This window comes from Poecilia reticulata, linkage group LG16 (assembly GCF_000633615.1).
Source record: "Poecilia reticulata strain Guanapo linkage group LG16, Guppy_female_1.0+MT, whole genome shotgun sequence".
In the NCBI taxonomy this organism is placed as follows: Eukaryota; Metazoa; Chordata; class Actinopteri; order Cyprinodontiformes; family Poeciliidae; genus Poecilia; species Poecilia reticulata.
Genome location: NC_024346.1, coordinates 22680588 through 22699774, shown reverse-complemented (window position 1 = coordinate 22699774; position 19187 = coordinate 22680588). Strand labels below are relative to the sequence as shown.

Here is a 19187-nt window from a genome sequence, read left to right as displayed (position 1 = left end):
AACAGAAGTGCAGTGCTGCCCCTCCCACATCTGTTGGACTACAAAGCCAGTCAGATGGCTAAAAAATGGCTCCTACATTATTTCATTGCCAACTCGGAAGACTAAAACCAAATCAAATCAAATTTTATTTGTAGCACATTTCAGCAGCAAGGCATTTCAAAGTGCTTTACACTAAACACAAAAACACAGAGTAATTTCACTGACTTGAAAAAATCCAAGCTCCAGTTTATACACCAAAACTATAACCCCCCCCCCCAAAAAAAAATCTATATAGACCATCAGGTCTATATAGACCTGATGGTAAAATATCAAAAAAATAAATGTGTTGAGATACTTTAGACACGATGTGAATGACTGTCGCACCGTTAGGAGTTTGACCTACCTGAGGTTTGACCAGGGCCATCCAGTTTGGATTCACATTTTGGAAGAGAGCAGTCTAAAAAAAACACACACAAACACACACAGAGAGATGCATGATGAGTTCAAGGAGGCACAAACAGATTGAAGAACGCTGCAACCAACTGGAGATGCAGCAAAGCCTGTTGAAGTGGTGGAATTACAGGGTGCTTACAGTACCAACAACCCTTTGATCCAGATATCTGGTTTGTCCCCTAACTAAGATTAAACACCATCTTGCATGTTGCACACAGATGCTTGTGCACACACACTGGGGTTTAAGCACTATAAAACTTACATTAATGAAAACTTTGATGCCTTGATGTGAAAAGAGCTCGTCACACTATTTGAGTCTCGCTCCAAATACATCCTTCGCCCAAATGCTTACTTTCACTGCCATGCATCATGCATTGAACAGAAGAAGAACTGCTTTCTGGGTCACTCGACAACATGGCACTATCGTGGCACAAGATAACAGGGAGGAGGGGAAAGAGGGACACAGCCAGCTTAGTTCTCCACTCTGACTTCTCCTGGCTGCCTTTCTGAAAAGAACAGCCTGGCATATGCTGTCGCCTAGCGAGGATTACAGTAAGCACCTGCTTACACACTGTATGCCTCGTTCTACGCGGAGCAGATGAAGTGTTTGGTCCAGGAAAAGGTCCTGATAAAGCGCTCAAGGCCTTATCAGTGAAAAGACAGAGGGCAGAGGGATCCGAATGGGCTGAGGTAAAAAAAAAAAAAAAAAAAACATGGGCCAGAAGAAGGGCAGTGAAGTCATAGCTGTGATCCATGCTAAAGTTTTGAATTCTCAGAAACTAATTAAGCATTAAAAGAACTCATTATTTGGCATCAATTTCAAATTGAAGTAAAAAAAAAAATAAAAAATGAAGACAAAGAGAACTTTACAGGTTGAGGCTCAGAACATGAGGAACCAAATGTTCCCATGAAGAAATAAATATTTCATAACTAGAAGACAATTCTCATACAATAAAATAATTTTTTTTATTATTATTACAGAGAAGTGGCATCAAATGTCACATGGAGACACTTAACATTTTACGGCTTGCAAACTTTGCCTATATATGAATACTCTATAAAACAGAATCAATAATAATAATGACCCAGATGGGCAAAAGGTGCTAAAGATCCTGTGGAGCAGCAGCCAATTTGCCAGAGGTAAACGCTCTCCTACAAGGATTGACAGTAAGATGGGATGTTAAGCCTGATCCTTGGCCTATTTTATCCGAAGGCTGAAGGGCCAAGACCGAGTCAAAAGAGCTCCGCTTTTACGTGACACGAATTAGAGCCTCGCTCTTCAAAAAGCCAGTGGGACTGATGCAGCAAGAGTCTGTTTGCGAGAGCGAGACTACACAGGTCCTGTTGGACAGGCTTGACACAGCTGTTGACGGAAGACAAGCAGTCTCACACATGCATGCAAACACACACCGCAAAAGCGGGGGTTTGATTTCACCAAAGCAAACTCCACATTATGCCCGCTCTTTGTTTTAAACATATAAAGTCACTACAGGGAGAAGTGTTAGAAGCATAGCAGAAGATATCAACGTGTGTAAAAATTACAGGAATCCCTGCATAGCTAGGAAGGTAGGGATTTTAAACAACTTCCATGTCTGACAAAATTTGATTTTTTTATATGTTTTATTCAATGTCATTCCATCCATCCTCTTTTTTTCTTTGATTTTTACCTCCCTCTTATTTGAATCATAAATCATGAATTCAGAATGCAAGATGTGCTTTAAAATGCACACAAAATGGACAGGTAACTATGCATGCTATGATCTGGAAAAGTGTGGGAAAACAAGTAGGAGCCTCAAAAACTATAGTATGATTATGTGAAATGCAAGCTAGTAAGTTCTATGTGTCAAATTGCGGCTAATCTTCCAGAAAGGGAAACATTCAGCAAGAGTAACTTAAAAACATATCAGTGTCAATGTTTTTGCATGAAGTTTTGAAACATCTTTGTATTACTTTGTATGAAACATCTTTGTATTCCTGTTTCTAATCGCCTGAGACGATTAGAAACAATTACACAAGCACAATAACAATGAAGCAGTTTTATCTCTTTTTATTCTTCCTTCTTGATTTGTTTTGGCTTTGTTTTCATCAAACTTCAGACGTGCAGTAAGGAAGTTAATGACTGAGAGGACAGACTAAACAATGAGAGGAGATGAGTTACACTTGTTTAGCCTAACTATGCGTTGGTCATGTTCTGGATCTGTCTTTGAATTCTGATGTTGATCTTATCACTACTTGCACTTGTATTGCCATGTTTTGATTGCAATCCAAGAGATTTAAAAAAAAAAGAAGATAAAAATATATTGGTGTCAGAAAATATTCAGAGCAGAGTAGACAAGTTCTGTTTTTTTTTTTTTATCTGATCCTCCTGGCTTACTGGTTCTGGTTCTGCTGCATAACTCATCATTAGTTTTCGAATTCTGGAGTTTTCCGCTCCTTAGCTGAAGTCTGAACTTAGGTTTCTGCCTGCATCCATTCATTCCTCAATCAACTAGTTGTGACTGTGAAAATACAAAATGACTGTGTGTGTCATTTTGACTGTGTGTGTGTGTGTGTGTGTGTGCGTGTGTGTGTCTGTGTGGACAATACATTTTACAAAACTGTGGCAGAACAGATAAAAACACATTTCTCATTCTTCAGTCGAAGAGGAGCGCAGAAACACATTTTAGCAAAACGGGAGGAAAAATGTAACAGTTTGTGCAGCACATAATCTTTCCTTTTTTAGAAGCTTTTTAAGAACTCTATGATTCAAGGAGTGCATGCCCTCATGACTTCTTGGCTCCTTTTTCAAAGGTCTATTCTTGAAAAAAAAGAGCCACAAAGCATTGTGGGAGGTTTGTGACTTCAGATCTCAAATCCAGATGTTTTCCTGGTTTGAGCTAAAGGGGAAGAGTGACAGGGGAGGGGCATCAGTTATAGGTCTGTAAGTACAGAGCAGACAGATCGAGGAGGGAGAAGTCATATTTTCTAAATGAATACCTATAAGTAATATATATTCTGAAGCACCAAGGCCGTTTCCCGGTTTCATTTACTGGAGCGGAGTCTTTTAGTTTTACACATTAAAATGTAAAAAAAACAACAACTGTTAAGCATTTAAGCCTGGGATATGTAACTTTTATAAAAATAAAAAACTATACGCACTAAAATTATCACTGTGTCATGACAGTATGAGACAGATAATCTGGAGGAAAACAAAAAAGCTCCTCTGCCTTCTCCCACTACTAACTACAAAAATACACAGCTAGGTCAGAAGGTGTGTACAGTATTCTGACCGAGAAGGGGAGAAGCTCTCTGCTGCTCTACAGCTTCTTCCCATCAGCAGAGTCTGCTGTGAACACTTAAGGCTAGATAGCATGTCCTCCGATGCTGGCCGATAAACTGAAACAGTAAGTCATTTCTCCGCCATTAGTACATTGAGCGGCACGTACACGAGAATGATTGACTGTGCTAAGACCCTCCTCTTGAATCTGATTGGTTGTGTTTTTTTGGAGTGGTGCATTTTTGAAGAGGGCAACAGGGACACATGGGGGAAGAGGATTACGTTTTTAGAAAATGTCAAAAACACGTTTTAATAAAAGTTACATACTCCGATTTTAATATCACAAATAAATGTTGTGGCAAAAGATCTGATGTGACAAACAAAGACCATTGTTGGAATTTTGACCATAAGCCAAAGACAGACGTCAGCTATGTTGAAAAGAAGTGGGAGGAATGGGAAGTGGTGAGGGGATTGAATGGGTGGGAGTCTGTTGTTTACAGATGGGGGCTACTCTTTTATCAGTTGGTGGATTTGCAGGAGACACACAGAACAGCCCACCATCTTTTTTTATGATCTGCAATACTCTTCCATCCATTCATCATTCATCTATCTTTTTTTGTGTGTGTGTGTCCCAGGCCTTAGGCGCCGTGTGTGGGATACAGTGATTTATACCCCTGTGCATGTGTCCAAGTTATGTGTATGTGTGTGAAGTTAGCATCCTTCAAATACGTAACCAACTTCTTGGCCATCCTGATAATCAATTTCAGGTTCTCCACAGATATATGTCTAATGAAAACTGACACTCTAATGTCAGGTTTTTGTATTCTCTGATATTTTTTTCCCCCCAAGACAGCTCTGTATTTATCTCCATCCCTCTTCCTACTATCATTGATTAGTCCTCGCTGTAAAAGACAATGAAAAAATAGAAAACAGAAGGTATGGGGCTCCTCTAGACCAGCAACTGCAGCAATTAGCAAACACATGGTGGAACTGCATGTCTGCTGAGCTCCTAAGAATGGAGAATTAACATCAATGCATGACATGAAGAAGAACTGTTGTGAGGAGTTGCTGAAGGGGGCGTGTCAGAAAATGTAGGGGGTTCTTAAAGAGACAGAAGCCAATTTCAAAGCATCAGATATGGCTCTGATACAAAGTCAAACTTCTTTCAGGTTGTTTTTATGTACAGCATTTTCATAACAACCGACTGTCACAGTTACTTGACTGTGTGATAAAATGGCACTAAGTACCTGAAAAATATCAATGAATTCATATAGTTCAGCTCTTTTAAAATGTTTTAAAACGTATCATTACAAAGATGGTCATGAAATAAATCAAGAAAACTTTTTTACATCTCTCAATCTTACAGGTGTTACGAAGAAACAAATGCATTTTGTCACAATAAGCACATTCCCAGTTGCGCATTCTGATAAACCACCTCTCTGCCACTCATCATGGCCACAGCTTGCAGTCTGCATGATTCATTTTTACAGATTATTTTTTTGAAAATATGTTGTAGCCTAGTCCTCTCAACATCTGGAAAGAGAAAACATGATGCCATTCATCTCTGTCGGTTGAATATGCGATAATAAAGTCAAAGTTTGATCCAAACTATTTTAACAGCGGCCAACAGAATGTCCGGGACCTTCCTCGGATGTCAAAATAACTCAATTTAGCGGTCTCATTTTGCTGAGTTCAGTAAGTGAGAGTTAACGGCGCGAGTGAGCCTATGAGATTCAGCAGTGAAGGCAATGCCAGTCAAAGCTTATGATCTTTAAGTCTGACCAACTGCCAATTAGGCTGCCCCTGGATCTAACCGTAAGGTTAAAGCCTCAGGAAGAACAGCACAGCCTACATTTTACAGGGTGAGCTCCACCCAAGCCTGAGATCTATAATTTGATGAGTGAAGGCTTGTTTATCCCTCTGAGTGTGTTGTGTCCTCTCTTTCTGCATCTCGCTCTCCTTTTTTTTTTAATCCTGTCTTGAGTTCCTTCCTCAGCTCCCTTTCTTTTCTCCTCATTCCTATATTTGTCCTCACAAAATCCGCCCCATTTATGATCTCTGAGCATGTTTTCTTAGACATGTACTATATGGATTATCGTTGCAGATTCGTTTTAAGCAGCAGACTTCACCCCTAGTTGAAATTCCTCCATCTCATCAGCAGAATAACGAGATTTACTCTCGAGTTTGCAAGGTGATATTACAGGTCATTAAGCTCCCATCAGTTTTGACTGCACTACAAGAAAATGAGAGATTACTGCTCGATGGTTCGGCTCTCATTACATCTTGTACTGGCACAGGTCATTGGGTTTGCTGTGGGCACAGAGGGACACAGCTCGCTGAGTTGTCAATAACGGCAGTGTCATTACTGATGCTCACATCTTAATTATATTCTCAGTCACTGAACGCACAAAGTCAAAAGCTAGTGCAACTAGTGTTAATTTAATTGTTGAGTAGCTACTGAGCTTGCGTGCATTTACAATTATTTTCGACACGGCTCAAAAAAACAAACAAACAAAAAAAAAACACACACACAGACTGCACTGATGTGCATACTTATCCAGTACTATTTTAGTGCAGAAGAAAATCTGTCGTATGAATGAAAGCTAACAGGAGCATACATCTGGCTGCCTTTACAACAATTGAATTTCACCATGAAGTCCGGCAAAGTAATGCAATTGCCGGACCAGTAACTTCATTTAAGAATCACTTTAGAGTCTGTATATGAAATAATCATTTTTTAAAATGCTCCACTGTGCAAATGTTATTTTTTACTTTTGCCACAAGGTCTCAATAGTGCTTCAACATATTTGATCGGGGTTAATTAAGAGATATGTTGTTCCCAAATGTAATCTCAAATGTACTATGGAGTACATACACCACACCTGCTGTTTGTGGTTTAAGTTGAAGGATGTTTCATCATTTTGCTTTCATACGGGTATTTCCAGGACAATCCATCAAAATGATTCAAGTCTTCATTTTTCTACTGCTCTGAACGTTGCGTGAACTCGACAGAACTTTATTCACATCTGAGCCTTTTTTCTGGAACAAGGCAGCTTTTAAATCATAGTTCTGCAATGTGCACACAATCCAAGAGCCCCTGTGACAGAAGATCACTTTTCCTGTTGACATCATGCAAGGAAATCTGCCAAGGTTTGTTGCCCAAATGCACTCAGTGCTTTAAATACAGTCTTGTTGTGCAACATCCTATGCATATTACCATCTTCATCAAGATCTGACTATCGACATGTTGCTCAGATTAAATGGTCACTGGAGGATGATAAGGTGACTCTGTCCTGTGCTCGCCAACAGACTGAACAGCTGCTGCTATCTTTAATTTCGACTTCATCTCACTCATTCCACCGTCCAGTATTTCCCCTTACAACTTACACTGTCATATTTGTCCACTGTACTTCCACTATCCACTATACTTTTTGCAGTGGATATCGGGGCTAAGTACTGTTGGGTTAGCTTTTTTCACATGGACTATTCAGGTCATAGAAATACTTTCATTTTCTTTATGTAAATAAGTCAGAATTTTTTTTTGTCGTTCTAAAAATATAAGACATAAAATCAGCCATGAAAAATGAATAATAGATATTTCTAAGACTTGATTTATCAGTTTTTCCAGAGGATAATATATGTGTTGTGACTCCATAAAAATTGTATTTAGTAGGAGTGAGCGGAAAAAAATAGCTGTTTGCCTTGTAAAGGTTGCTGACCCCTGCTAAAGGTCAAGTGAGAAGGGATTCACACTCTGCTGCCCTGAGTTTGAAACTTGTAGATACAAAAGTACTTTAGTAGGACTGGAAATAATGATACAAAAATAAATATGTGATGGGGAATACTGGAAACAAGGATATGTTTTTTGTTTGTTCATCACTGACAGTAACTTGAACATGTGCATTACATGTCACTTCTCTGGGAATGCAATATTTTTCCAATATACACTGTAGCTTAAATTAAAGTGCTGTACATACAGGTTTTTAAAAGCCCTAAACTGCAACTTTAGCACAGACTAACCGGTGCCTGTAAGCATGTACACATTTCTGGACAAGCATTTTAACAGCACAACAAAGTTGTTTCTGTGTAAATTAAAATGCCTCTATCCTGTGTCTTCAAAACCTTGAGAAAATTGATTTCGCGTCTGTTTCCACTCGTTGAGAAAATCTGTCTCAAGCACTGACATTTTTTCATTACAATATTTGAAATCCCGAGAAAGATTCTTGTACTGCAAAAATGCTTTACAAGGACAAAACATGCATCCTGTACAAAGACTTACAATTAATTAACTGCAACATAAAGTCCAAAATGTACAAATCTTCATCACCATGCCAACAAATATAACAACCTGACTTTCCACCATGTTTCAAAGCCAATAAATAATTTGTCCGTGCCTTTTTTGGACATAAAACTCCTTCCGACTAAAACCCCTTGAAACCAGGTCTTAGAGCTTCATGTCATATGGAGCAGTATAAAGCAAATGCATGCTGTAAAAATAAAGCAGATTGATGTGTTAAAAAGCATCTTCCTAAGGGAAAATATTGTATATTTATGTAGCTCCTTATTGGCAAGTCAGTAAAGGAAGGAGTGAGCACTCTTCATTTTCCCCAGAGATTTAGCTACGCAGGATCAGGAAATCTGTGTTCAGACTGTGTGTATCTTCTGTCAGTGCAAAACATTTTGTTCCATCTATAGATCATATTCATAAAAACAATAACTGTTCTGTTGTAAATTTCCTCAACAGTGTTCTTGTGCCGTTTCCCGACAGACTTCGTTTTCCATACTTTCGCTTTATAATAGTCTTACGATAATTACCTGCACCGCTGAGTTATTTTCTTTTCTTCAACAACTGAGCTAAATGATGGAGAAGGTGTTTGACTTTGACTATAATCAGGATTTCAGCTTCTCTCATCATTGCATGCCGCTAGCTTGAAAGAACCTTTTAGGGTAAAACAAATGCTAGTTTTTTTTTTCACAACAAAAATAGCAGCTGAGTTTTTACGGTGTGATACTGCGTCTTCAGTTGCAGCACAATGGAGTCGACAGTCCGCTTATGCTTCATGCTGGTCTAGAAGGAGTGAATGCTGAAAGTCACTTAAAAACTATTTAAGACTTAAAACTATTTAACCAATTTGAAAAATAAACTTAAACTGAGTGCATTGTTTGATAACTGGGATCAAATTGGAAAATATATAATTGACTTTGAAACAGTGCATGATTGGATGGAATAGATTTTTTTTCCGTATAATGCATTGAGACGATATTTGTTGTCAGCTGGCTTTATAGAAAAATGTAATTGAGCTGAATCCAGTTTCCGAACTGCTGCCTCTCAGAGAAGATTGTTTCTGACTTTCTCCTCCTCACTGTACAAATTGCCATATGAGATGAAAGTTTTCACTGAAGTAAAATATTAATTATGGCTAATTTCTTCTTTGTTAGTTATGGTATTTTGCATTAATGGCAGATTTCTCCAAATGTAACAGTCTTTGTAACTTCCACCATGTGCTCATCTACCTTGCATTTAGTTTTTTTTTTATATAGACAAGCTGCAGGGTGACACAGTTGTTAGCACTACTACTTTGCAGCAAGAAGGTTTTGGGTTCGAATCCCAGCCTGAGGTCTTTCTCCATGGAGTTTGAATGTTCTTCAAGTACAAGCATGGGTTCTCTACATGTTCTCTGGCTACCTTCCACAGTATGAAAACATGCACATTAGGTCAACTGGTCTGATTAAATTGCTCATGTGACTGAGTATGTGGCGGCTTGTTTGTCCTTGTATCTCTGTGTGGTCATGGACTAGCAAAACTGTTTAGTCTGTAACCCACCACTTGACCACTGGAGATAGTTCCCCATGACCCTGCATAGGTAAGTAGGTACACCCAGTGGATGAAAGTATGGATGAAAGCCTTAAGCACAACTGAAGAGAAGAAAATCTGGAAATATGCCTTTTAAGAGAGACCTTAGGCTTAAGTTACCTTTACTTAACTCAAGTGATAAAGTTATATTGTCCGTTTAGCCACTGGCATTTAGGAATATTTGGCACAATTTGAAAGCAGGGATGTGAAGTCATGGCATGAGCAACCTGGGAGGGTGACTCAGCAGCTGAGCTGTAATCCAAAGCAACAAAGTGGGCTTGAGATGAAGCACCATCTGCTCCCTGAAAATAATCAAGCAGAAAGAAACATCAAGTCTTGCAAAAAGCCAATAATAATACTTTCCATCCAGGTGAGGCAAATTAAAATTTAATCAGCCAAACAACTAGCTCTAAATCTCTAAATCTTACAATCATACTTCCATATCTGACTAATAAAGAAATTAGCATCTCACTTTAATCAGGCTGCCAGTCAATCATGTTTGCTTTTCATCTTTTCTGAAGAAGAGCAGCTAAAGTGTAAACAGAGCCTCAGAAATAAAACTGCCTAGGATCAGCCAGAGCCTACAGCTGTGTACAAAGATTTCAACATGCAACAAGCTGGCATCTATTAGGGGGAGATTGTTGCAAAGGTTAGACTTTGCACCACATATGGAGTCCCTGTATGACCAAATAAACAGGGATGTCATGTTTAGACAGACTGCGTTTGTGAAAACAAATATAGATGGATAATAAAGACAGCAAAGACAAATGAGACATCAGTGACAATACTGACTGGCTTTGAACTGTTCAGGAATAAAAACAGTAAATAAAACACAAGCTGAATGCAGTAAACTCTTTATACAACTTAATATGTTCATTGTGAAGGTCATAAACACAATGGAAATCAATAAAAGTTGTTTTTCTCCCCTGGAATGAATAGAAAATGTGAACAAAAAGTCTGAGAACTTCCAGAACCCTCAGTTCTAAACTGTGTGCGACAAACGCAACTTGCAACAGTGTTCTTGTGCTGTTTCCCGACAGACTTCGTTTTCCATACTTTCGCTTCATAATAGTCTCTTTTAAAAAAAAAAACATAAAAAAATTCCTCAGGGTACAAACTATTTCTGTCTCCTTCATGAATACTGTATGAACTGCATTTGTCGCTACACAAACATCCAAGCAGACCCGGCTTCACTTGCAAGCCAACTTTCCGGCTGGGTACAACACAGCTATAGGAAAATACACACTGGCAGGCATCCAGCCAGACATAAGAAGGCATTTGAATACAATCCATTTCTACAACAGTCCTAACTGTCTGACTGTCAGTGGCAGTTTGGAGAGGAAAGGATGTAGCTTGCAGACCGTTTATAGTCAATGTATATCTGGGGGTGCAAGTCAGATAAATCAATGATAACTAAGAGTTTACAATCACATCTAGGTGGACACAAGAAAAAGTTAGCATCCCTGCTTGGTCTCGGCCAGAGGGGAAGCTGACCTGCAGACCCAAAGGCACCAAGTGTCACAGAGGGAAGCAGCTGAAGGAGCAAGAGACAGCTGGTTGTTTTGGTGAGTGCTGATCTGGACACCATCTTGGACTTTGACTTGAAACTGGGCCTTTCAAAGACTCTGTTTTGTAAGCTAAACATGCTGGAGGTCAATAAGCATAAATAAATAGAGTCTTGCTAAGGTATTCCTATCCAATTAACCTTTTCATGATATATCATGGTAGAACTGTATACTTGACAGTTTTTAAATATTTCCCTATTCATTTATAAATAGTTCTCAAGCTATTTAGAATATAAATTGACTCTTAAGAGTCAGTGCAGCACATGGATGTGTTTTAATCTAGACCAAGCCGTTTTACCTTTGCCTGTATGTTTACAGTGGCTGCCCTGCTGAAGGGTGAACCTTCACCTCCTGAAGAAAATGTGTTCCTACCATCACCCAGTAGAATTGAGTAGTTCTCCGTGAGATGCTCAACGCTTTGGATATTGCTTTGCAACCTGACCCTGCTGTAACCTCCTCCACAATCTCATCCCTGACCTGTATGCTGAGGTACTTGGTCTCTGTGAGTCTCTGTTCATTTCTGCAACCAGTCAGAGGCCTTTAAAAACAGCTGCATTTACATTCAGCTCAAATTGCACACAAGTTTTAGGTGTTTTCCGAAGGACAATTTAGGTTTTTATTTAGCTATTATATGATTAAAGTAGGATGAACACATATTCATGCCACCATTTTCAGACTTTTATTAAAATAAAATACTAATACCCCTTACAATTATGCATTACAGTGCTGCCATGCACCTCCAATTAAGTAGAATCAAGTTTGTTGAAGCAATAAATACTTTTGCAAAGCATTGTTTATAGGGCCAGGAGTGCACCCTGCTCGAATCTGCTTGAGATGATGATGTTTTGACTGTAGGGTTTGAAAGTAAACAGGCCCAACCTTTTTTTTTTTTTTTTTGACGATGCCATCACATCAGAGGGGCCCATTGCACACACGCCTCCATATTTCCCTTTTACATATTTCACAGACATTGTTTAAGTCGACTGGCCTCTATGCGTGCGTTCTGAAAGCTGCTCTGTGAGCCGTCAGTGGGTTTGTGATGGATGTTACGTCAAAACAATCAGCATTGTCGGGGCTTTAGCCGTTCACACCTCGCAACAGATTTGGTCCAACCCCGAGATGGGCACACTGTTTAATGGGCATTTCGGAAATTTCAGGGCGATATTCGCGCTGTTCCCATAAAACGTTGCAATATGACAGGTCGGTGCTCGACTGGAATGATGTAAATACCTACAAACTGTTTCGCCTCCAGCCCCTCAGACGCACGGTGTGCGGCGCATCTCTCACGCGTAGGCATTTTGTGACATCTGTAAATAATAACCTCCAGGACTAGCAGGTAAACACACGGAAAGCTTTTGCTTCGGCTCTGTCAGAGGCAGACTCGCCCCTATTTTTTTTTTTTTTTTTTTCCTCCTCCTGACTTACCCGATTTGAAAAACGCCGCTATGTCTGCCGCGTCCTTTGCAGCCTCATCTAGCCCCTCTCCTGCGCTCATGGCTGCGGTCGCTCGGGCGGAAACGGCTTTAGGTATCCGTGGGTTGTTTCTATTGCTTCAAGTCGGAACCGATCAAGGAATGCGAATCCTGGCGACTTTCATTGAAGCCGATCCATAATATCCGATCCCCTCAATGAGCGACAAGCCTCCTCCATTTTGGCCGAGAGGGGAAAATCCTGGCGACCGATCGGCGGCGCTCCCGAGTTGGGACGTGAGGCAGAGGATGAGGAGGAGGTGGCGGAGGAAGAGGGAGGAGGGTGGGGGGGGCGATAATGAGAGAAGGCGGAGGTAAAAGAGGAGGAGAACAGATGAAGGAGGGCTATTCCGATTCAAGGGGTGGGTGAGGGTGGGATATCCTGGGATTCCGTTTCGGGGGGGGGTTGTTTGGTGCAATGTGCGCCACCCAATTTTTTTTTCCTTTTTTGATGTGCGCCACACGCTGCGGTGCTGATGCGGACTGCGTGGGTGTCAGGATTCTGTCTTAATTGCTTAAGCGGAGATGCTCCGACAGATAAAATCATAACATCCACCGGGAACTACTCCGCCTCCTCTTCTTTATAGACTACCTTCTCGCAAACAATTTGTTCAAATTCTTGTCAATAAAATATTTGGTTTTGTAATTAGATGATTATTATCTTTTTTTTTATGTCGGACTACAGGAATACTCATATTGTAAGCTATTCCATGTTATCGGTATTAGATTAGCATGACTTTGCCCATAAGCGGGACAAAATGATAGTAAAATGAAAGGATGAGTTCACTCGCTCTTCATCTCCTACTGATGAAGATGATGCTACAGTATGAGGTCATTTGCCCCACAAACCTAACCCAGTTCTCCCTATGAGCTCCGGCTCAGTCTTTTTTTCCTATAGACGTTGGGCTACTGCCATCTAAGGGTTGTTCAAATACATTGCACCGTGAGGGTTATTAAATGCAAGCTCAACTTAAAGGGCTAGTCCTATTTATTTCAAAGTGAGGTTTATTAAAAATAATAATTTAATAATTTCTCTACTTGTCGAAAGCAATTGTAACACTGTTATAAAAATTGTAGATAAGCATTGAACACTGCTACGATAGTGCACATTGATTGTTACCATTCTCTCCATACGTTGATATTTTTTAATGCAATGTCACGTGCATTTAATGTTCTAAATGTTGTCTATTTTGAAAGACAAATTGATGAAGAAGGAAACAAAAAATGAGAAGAGAGGAAAAACGTCACACCCACTATTTTTTTTCTTCTTGCTCCTTTGTTGCCCTGGTAACTAACAACACAAGTGCTCCGAAGAGGAAGGGTTCTGCAAAATCTCTGCAAACTTAACTAAATTAATTGAAAGAAAAAAAGGAGCAGTGGTTGGATGTATGGTTTGATGTATGGGTAATGTTTTTCTTCTATGAGGAGTTTTCTTAAGGAAGAAAAGTTGAAGCCATGTCCTTCAGCTCCCGGAATGCTAAGATCAACTACAGAAGCAGGACCAGCCAGTCGTCTATGTCTGTGGAGATGCAGAAGGAAATACAGGTTTGGGCTAATAATAATAATACATAACAGTGAAGATGAGTGTAATGCTTTTTTTTCCTCCTCAAAAATTTCTAAACTGGTTAAAAGCTTCTTTTTTAATTATGTAAAAGAAAAATAAAAAAAGGTAAATGTGCCCATAAAAAGTTACTCACTTTTTGAAATGTGCTTATTTATCATTTTTAATTTCTGATACATTTTAAAGTGACTGTTTGATTTGAACATTCGCTGTTGCTCATCTAAAGTTTAACAGCTCAGTCATCTGGCTTAAACATTAACCAGGACTGAAAACAACCCTCCAGTGTGTTTTATGTGGTAGCTAATTTTGTGAACACTAAAGGTTTTAAAGTAGAACTTTATATTTTTGTTAATATGAAAGTGTTTAACTGTTTACAGATGCCTTTATAGAATTATCACACACTTCATTTTCAACTTTAAATCCTAAAAGCCTTTTAGTAATTACATGGAGAGCCACTTGATTAGATTCCCTGGTGCAACAAAATAGAGTAAAAATGGCAGCATCAGAGCAGTGCATCGTGTTGTTTGTACTGTAGCCATCTCCCCACAAGATGGTGGCATATTCCTTAAATAGTTTCCACAAGAGTTGCCTAAATGTAAAAATGCTGTACAAAGATAATGAATGCAGTCAAAGTTTACTTTTAATATTGCAGTACTATATCAGGTTGGCTTTATTGTGTTGAGCTGGTGAGAAATATTCATTCAGAACCACTGAGTCAACAATTCTTAGGGAGTTTCTTCTTCTTTTCATTGCAAATTAATTAAATTTGGTTTATTTTAATCCCATATTTTAATCCCATTGAAGTTGTTTGGTTTAGATATGTACAGCTTCTCCACCAGCTATTTAAGTGATATCCCTTTGCTAGACTGTGTCAACTTTGTATCACTGAAGGACAGCATTTTTGCGGACATGGACTACACTATTCTAAAGTACAAAACCCCCTCATGTCTCCTACAATGTCATTTTCTTCATTTGCTATGGAAGAAGAGTTTTACAATATCTTTCTTTCCACTGAAAAGAATATCAAGGCTTTTGTCTGTGCCATCAGCTCTGACCAAACATGGACAACTTCTCAAGTGTCACGTTAACTGAAACAGACAATGGAATATACACTGCTCAAAAAAATATAGGGAACACTTTAACATTTAAGTGAACACTGAAGTGTTCCCTTTATTTTTTTGAGCAGTATATTTCACTACATCTATCATGTAGTGAAATATATCAGAAACAGATCATCTGTTGATCTGCTGAAATGCATGATCAATATAACTGGTCCCACATCTATTTTAACAATTTTTTTCTGCAGGGTAAGCTTAAATATTTCCACTGAAAACACAGACCTGTTCCTGTCTTAGTCAGTGTATTCTCATTTGGGGAGCCAGCCTCTTCATTTATAATTCATAATCACTCTCTTGTTTCGTGGCAGCTTACAAGCAGAAAGTTCAACACAGAAATATCAGCTCATGGCCAAACCAAATTGTATTGCTATGCTTTCCAGTCTCTTCTCTGACACACAGGGATCCTTAGAGACATCTAATTTATTCTTGAACATGTTCTGCGTACTGGGTCAGAGTTCTGTGTGTCTCATGTAGTTCTAAACCGATCAACAACAGTTATCCTTGCATGACCCAACCTCTTACCAGGGACCAGATGAACTGGAATGGCAGTCTTATTCAGCTTGAGGAATACTCCTCTGTATCTACCGTCAGATTTCAAGCTCAGGAAATTTTAAGGCAACAGTGCTAAGCTCCAATCCAGTGTGCAGTCCACTGATCAATCATTACTTATAACTCTCAAATGGTTGTACCATTTGTTTAAAGATTGTTTGCATAATCTTTAAACAAATTGCTTTCTGTATGTGGTGTCTACATTTTCTCTGCTAAGCATATATTTGAATAATAATAATAAAAAATGTACTTGAAGACCATGGACTCTTGACTTAAACTTGCAATAAACATTTTAAGTAATCTGAATAAAATACTAGAAGAATTAAAATAGTGCATAATTGCTTAGCCTTTTCAACCATGGCTTGTTGACTTTGTTGCACCTCCAATTGCTTTTATCACAACTTGATCTTTGAGCTCACTAATGGAAATTCTAAGTTTTTATGAATTAGACTGCAACATTCTCTGACAACGGTTAACAGATAAGCACAAACTTTTAATTGGACTGAGACTCAGACTGTTTGCTAGCTATGTCTTTGACTATACATTTGATTTCCTAGAAAGAAAACTCTTAAAATTTCAATGCCCACCAATACATACACTGCAGAGATAACGACGGCCAGGGAGATTTATTCTCATGATGTCTAACAACTGCTCCAGTTACACCTCTTTGGGTCAGTCCAGATTTAACATTCATCACTGAATCTATCACAAGTTTATCCACAATTCATGATTGTTTCTTTAGCTGGCTATAATCTTGCTTTGTCCAGCTTAGTTGTTAAAACTGCTCACACAGATATTGATTCCTTTTTCTTTTTTTTTGTCACTTGCCTTCCATTTTTATGTTTTGACACTGATATCTTCCATGATATAGCCTTACCTTTTACAACCCACCATCTTATTGTAGGCACAGCTGACTTGGAAAAATAAATATCTGACAAACTCTGTTGATTTTCCTGCTCTTTTGTTGGGAGATTGATTGTTATGGTTAACAACGACTCTCTTAACTGCAAACCTTTTTAGCATTTGCAGGCTTGAAACAAATGCAAATACTTCTCTCAAAAGTACAGACGCTGGGTGACCTGAAATTCTATCAAAATGAAGAAATTATAATTACGATTTTTTAATTCTGATTAGTTCCATAGAATTAAACAAAAACATACTTTAAAAAAAGACCTTATTTTTGTGGTCTTTAGTTCAAGGTTGTTACATATATGTAGTTTGTATAAGCAACTATTTTACTTTTTTTTACAGATGGCATATTAACTCTCAATGCATCTTAAACTTATCTTCTAATGGCACCGTTTGTTCGCTGTCATAGCTCTAGCTATGCGAGTAAAACAATCATTATACAATGGTAATTCAGACAGCATAATGAAGGTGTGAGTGTGTGAAACCACAACACTCCCTCACCATATAAGTCACATGTGTTTGCAGTGCATTTGCACTTCAAGAGAGTCAGTGTTTGAATATCCCCCTTACCAAACAGTCTTTCTACCCTTACTCTCCTTTGTCTCTCCATCCTATTGTTACAAAAGTCTGGTAAGGTGAGAGCGGGACCATGATAATTACCTTGCTGACAGGACGTCATCCAACACCACATTATCTAGTTAGCAGTACCCTTTCACGAGCAACACTCTGATAATTTCAGGGCACTAACCTTTCTCTCATGTCAAACAAGGAGGCTGACTGCCCCCATAGTGTAGTAAAACCACTTCCTCTCTGTTGACTCGTCTTTGTAGTTCTTTAAAGTCATGAAAAGCTAAATTAGTTAAGCCTTTGGAATGATTTAAAAAGGACAGCCAGTCTGAAAGGCCGTCTACAACTATGCTGCATTTTAAACCAGACTATCAAAACAAGGTAAGGTGACCCAAGAGTTCTGATGTTACAGACGAGCTAGCTGCTCAAATAGCGTTGGCTGACTGTAATTCATCATTGATTAGCTGTTGTGTTTCTTTTGGATCCCTGAGTAAGGAAGCTATTAAGTTCGGAACTGATATTTCTCAGTGAGGTATGGTAGTGCATGAGTAGTTGATATTTAGTAAATGTTGTTGCAAAGAAATGAAATAGGATGTTTTGGGGTTTTATTGGTTATTATAGCTTTTATGTGTCACTGAGCCACGAATATTACGCAAAATGTTATTTCATTAAAATACAATCTTTGTGTGGTTAATTTTCCTACACAGAGTAACTTTGATAAATTGATTCGTGGGCAAATTGATCAAGTTTCTCTGGTCTTTATGGGTTTAACCTTTCTCAAATCTTTCACAATATTTGTTATGAAATAAATGCATAAAAATTTTGCACTTAGAGCTACTTTTTCAGAAGGAACTTATTTTGTATAAAGTCCTAAGACACAAGTTGGTTGTACAATTTTTAAGAGGAAGTTTTTATCTCGACCTCTTGACGACAAAAAGTGCCATGGAAACGACTAAATGAATGGAGCTTAGGGTTAGGTGGTCTTGACTACAAATCTATTTTATGTTGTGTTCCTTGGTCACCATGTGGCTATTTAATTACAGACAAGAAAACTCTATTTGGCTATCAGGTTAAATTATTTGACCTCAGAATGCAAATGGTGGCACTGGTATAATTTCGGCCAGTCTTTGAGCCATTGTCCTGAAGTTTTTAGATGCATCCTGACTCCACCACCACCGAGTCAAATGAATGCTTCATTATGAGTCCACTCCAGCACTTAGTGCTGCTAAGGAGGTAGCTCTGCCTTATAATTCAGGAGTGTTGGAGCATAGCTCTGTTAATACAGTCAGGAGAAGGTCAAATGTAAAAAAAAGACAACAAAAATTATTCTCAATAGTCCTGACCTTAACATCATGAGAAATAATAATCGCTCCTTAACATTAGGTTAATCAGGCAGCTGAAATGCAATCAGACTCAATTAATCCTTCCAACAACTAGCCAACTATCAAAACCATTTTTTTAAAGCTTTACTGGTGTTTCATGTATTATATAAAAAATAAAAATAAAAATTGCCTTTTAATTACTTTTCATCTTTTGTTCAACAAAATATCTACTGCATTCTGCTCACTGAGCACATCCTAAAAACAAAGGGACAAAATGCTGGGAAGAAGATAAAATAAAATGTCCTATATGTGTTAATATCTGTAAACTAAGTACCGGATCTCATCTACTCACTTTTGTTTTTTCACATGTCTCCATTTGGTGCTAAACTCAAATTCTATTTGGAGGGGCCGTTAGACTTATAGATAGCATTTCCAGCTGCAGCTCAGCTGGTTGTGTAGTCCACACTGACAATTGATAGCTCTAACCCTTCCGAGGTGCGAGTGCACATGCAGATGAGAAAGTGATAGGTGGCTATCGAGAAGATGCAGGAGAGGTAAGCTGCTGATCAGCAAGCTGTCATGTCG

General features: G+C 38.7%; 2 protein-coding genes across 4 annotated transcripts in view; one reads left to right on the top strand and one right to left on the bottom strand.

Moving 5' to 3' along the window:
- triob (trio Rho guanine nucleotide exchange factor b) overlaps positions 1-12864 on the bottom strand; it is a 97569-nt gene extending 84705 nt beyond the window's left edge. The window contains exons 1-2 of one of the 3 annotated variants that reach the window (XM_008432168.2): positions 12533-12864; positions 383-436 (exon numbers count right to left, since the gene is read on the bottom strand). In XM_008432168.2, the coding sequence (XP_008430390.1) occupies positions 383-436; positions 12533-12602 (124 nt within the window). In that variant the 5' untranslated portion in view covers positions 12603-12864. The remainder of the gene's footprint in view (positions 1-382; positions 437-12532) is intronic. The other 2 variants (XM_008432167.2, XM_008432160.2) reach the window with 2 other exon arrangements.
- A 954-nt stretch (positions 12865-13818) lies between these two features.
- Positions 13819-19187, top strand: part of dnah5 (dynein, axonemal, heavy chain 5) — a 91091-nt gene continuing 85722 nt past the window's right edge. Inside the window, exon 1 of the mRNA XM_017309635.1 lies at positions 13819-14121. Coding sequence (XP_017165124.1) covers positions 14032-14121 — 90 coding nt within the window. The 5' untranslated portion in view covers positions 13819-14031. The remainder of the gene's footprint in view (positions 14122-19187) is intronic.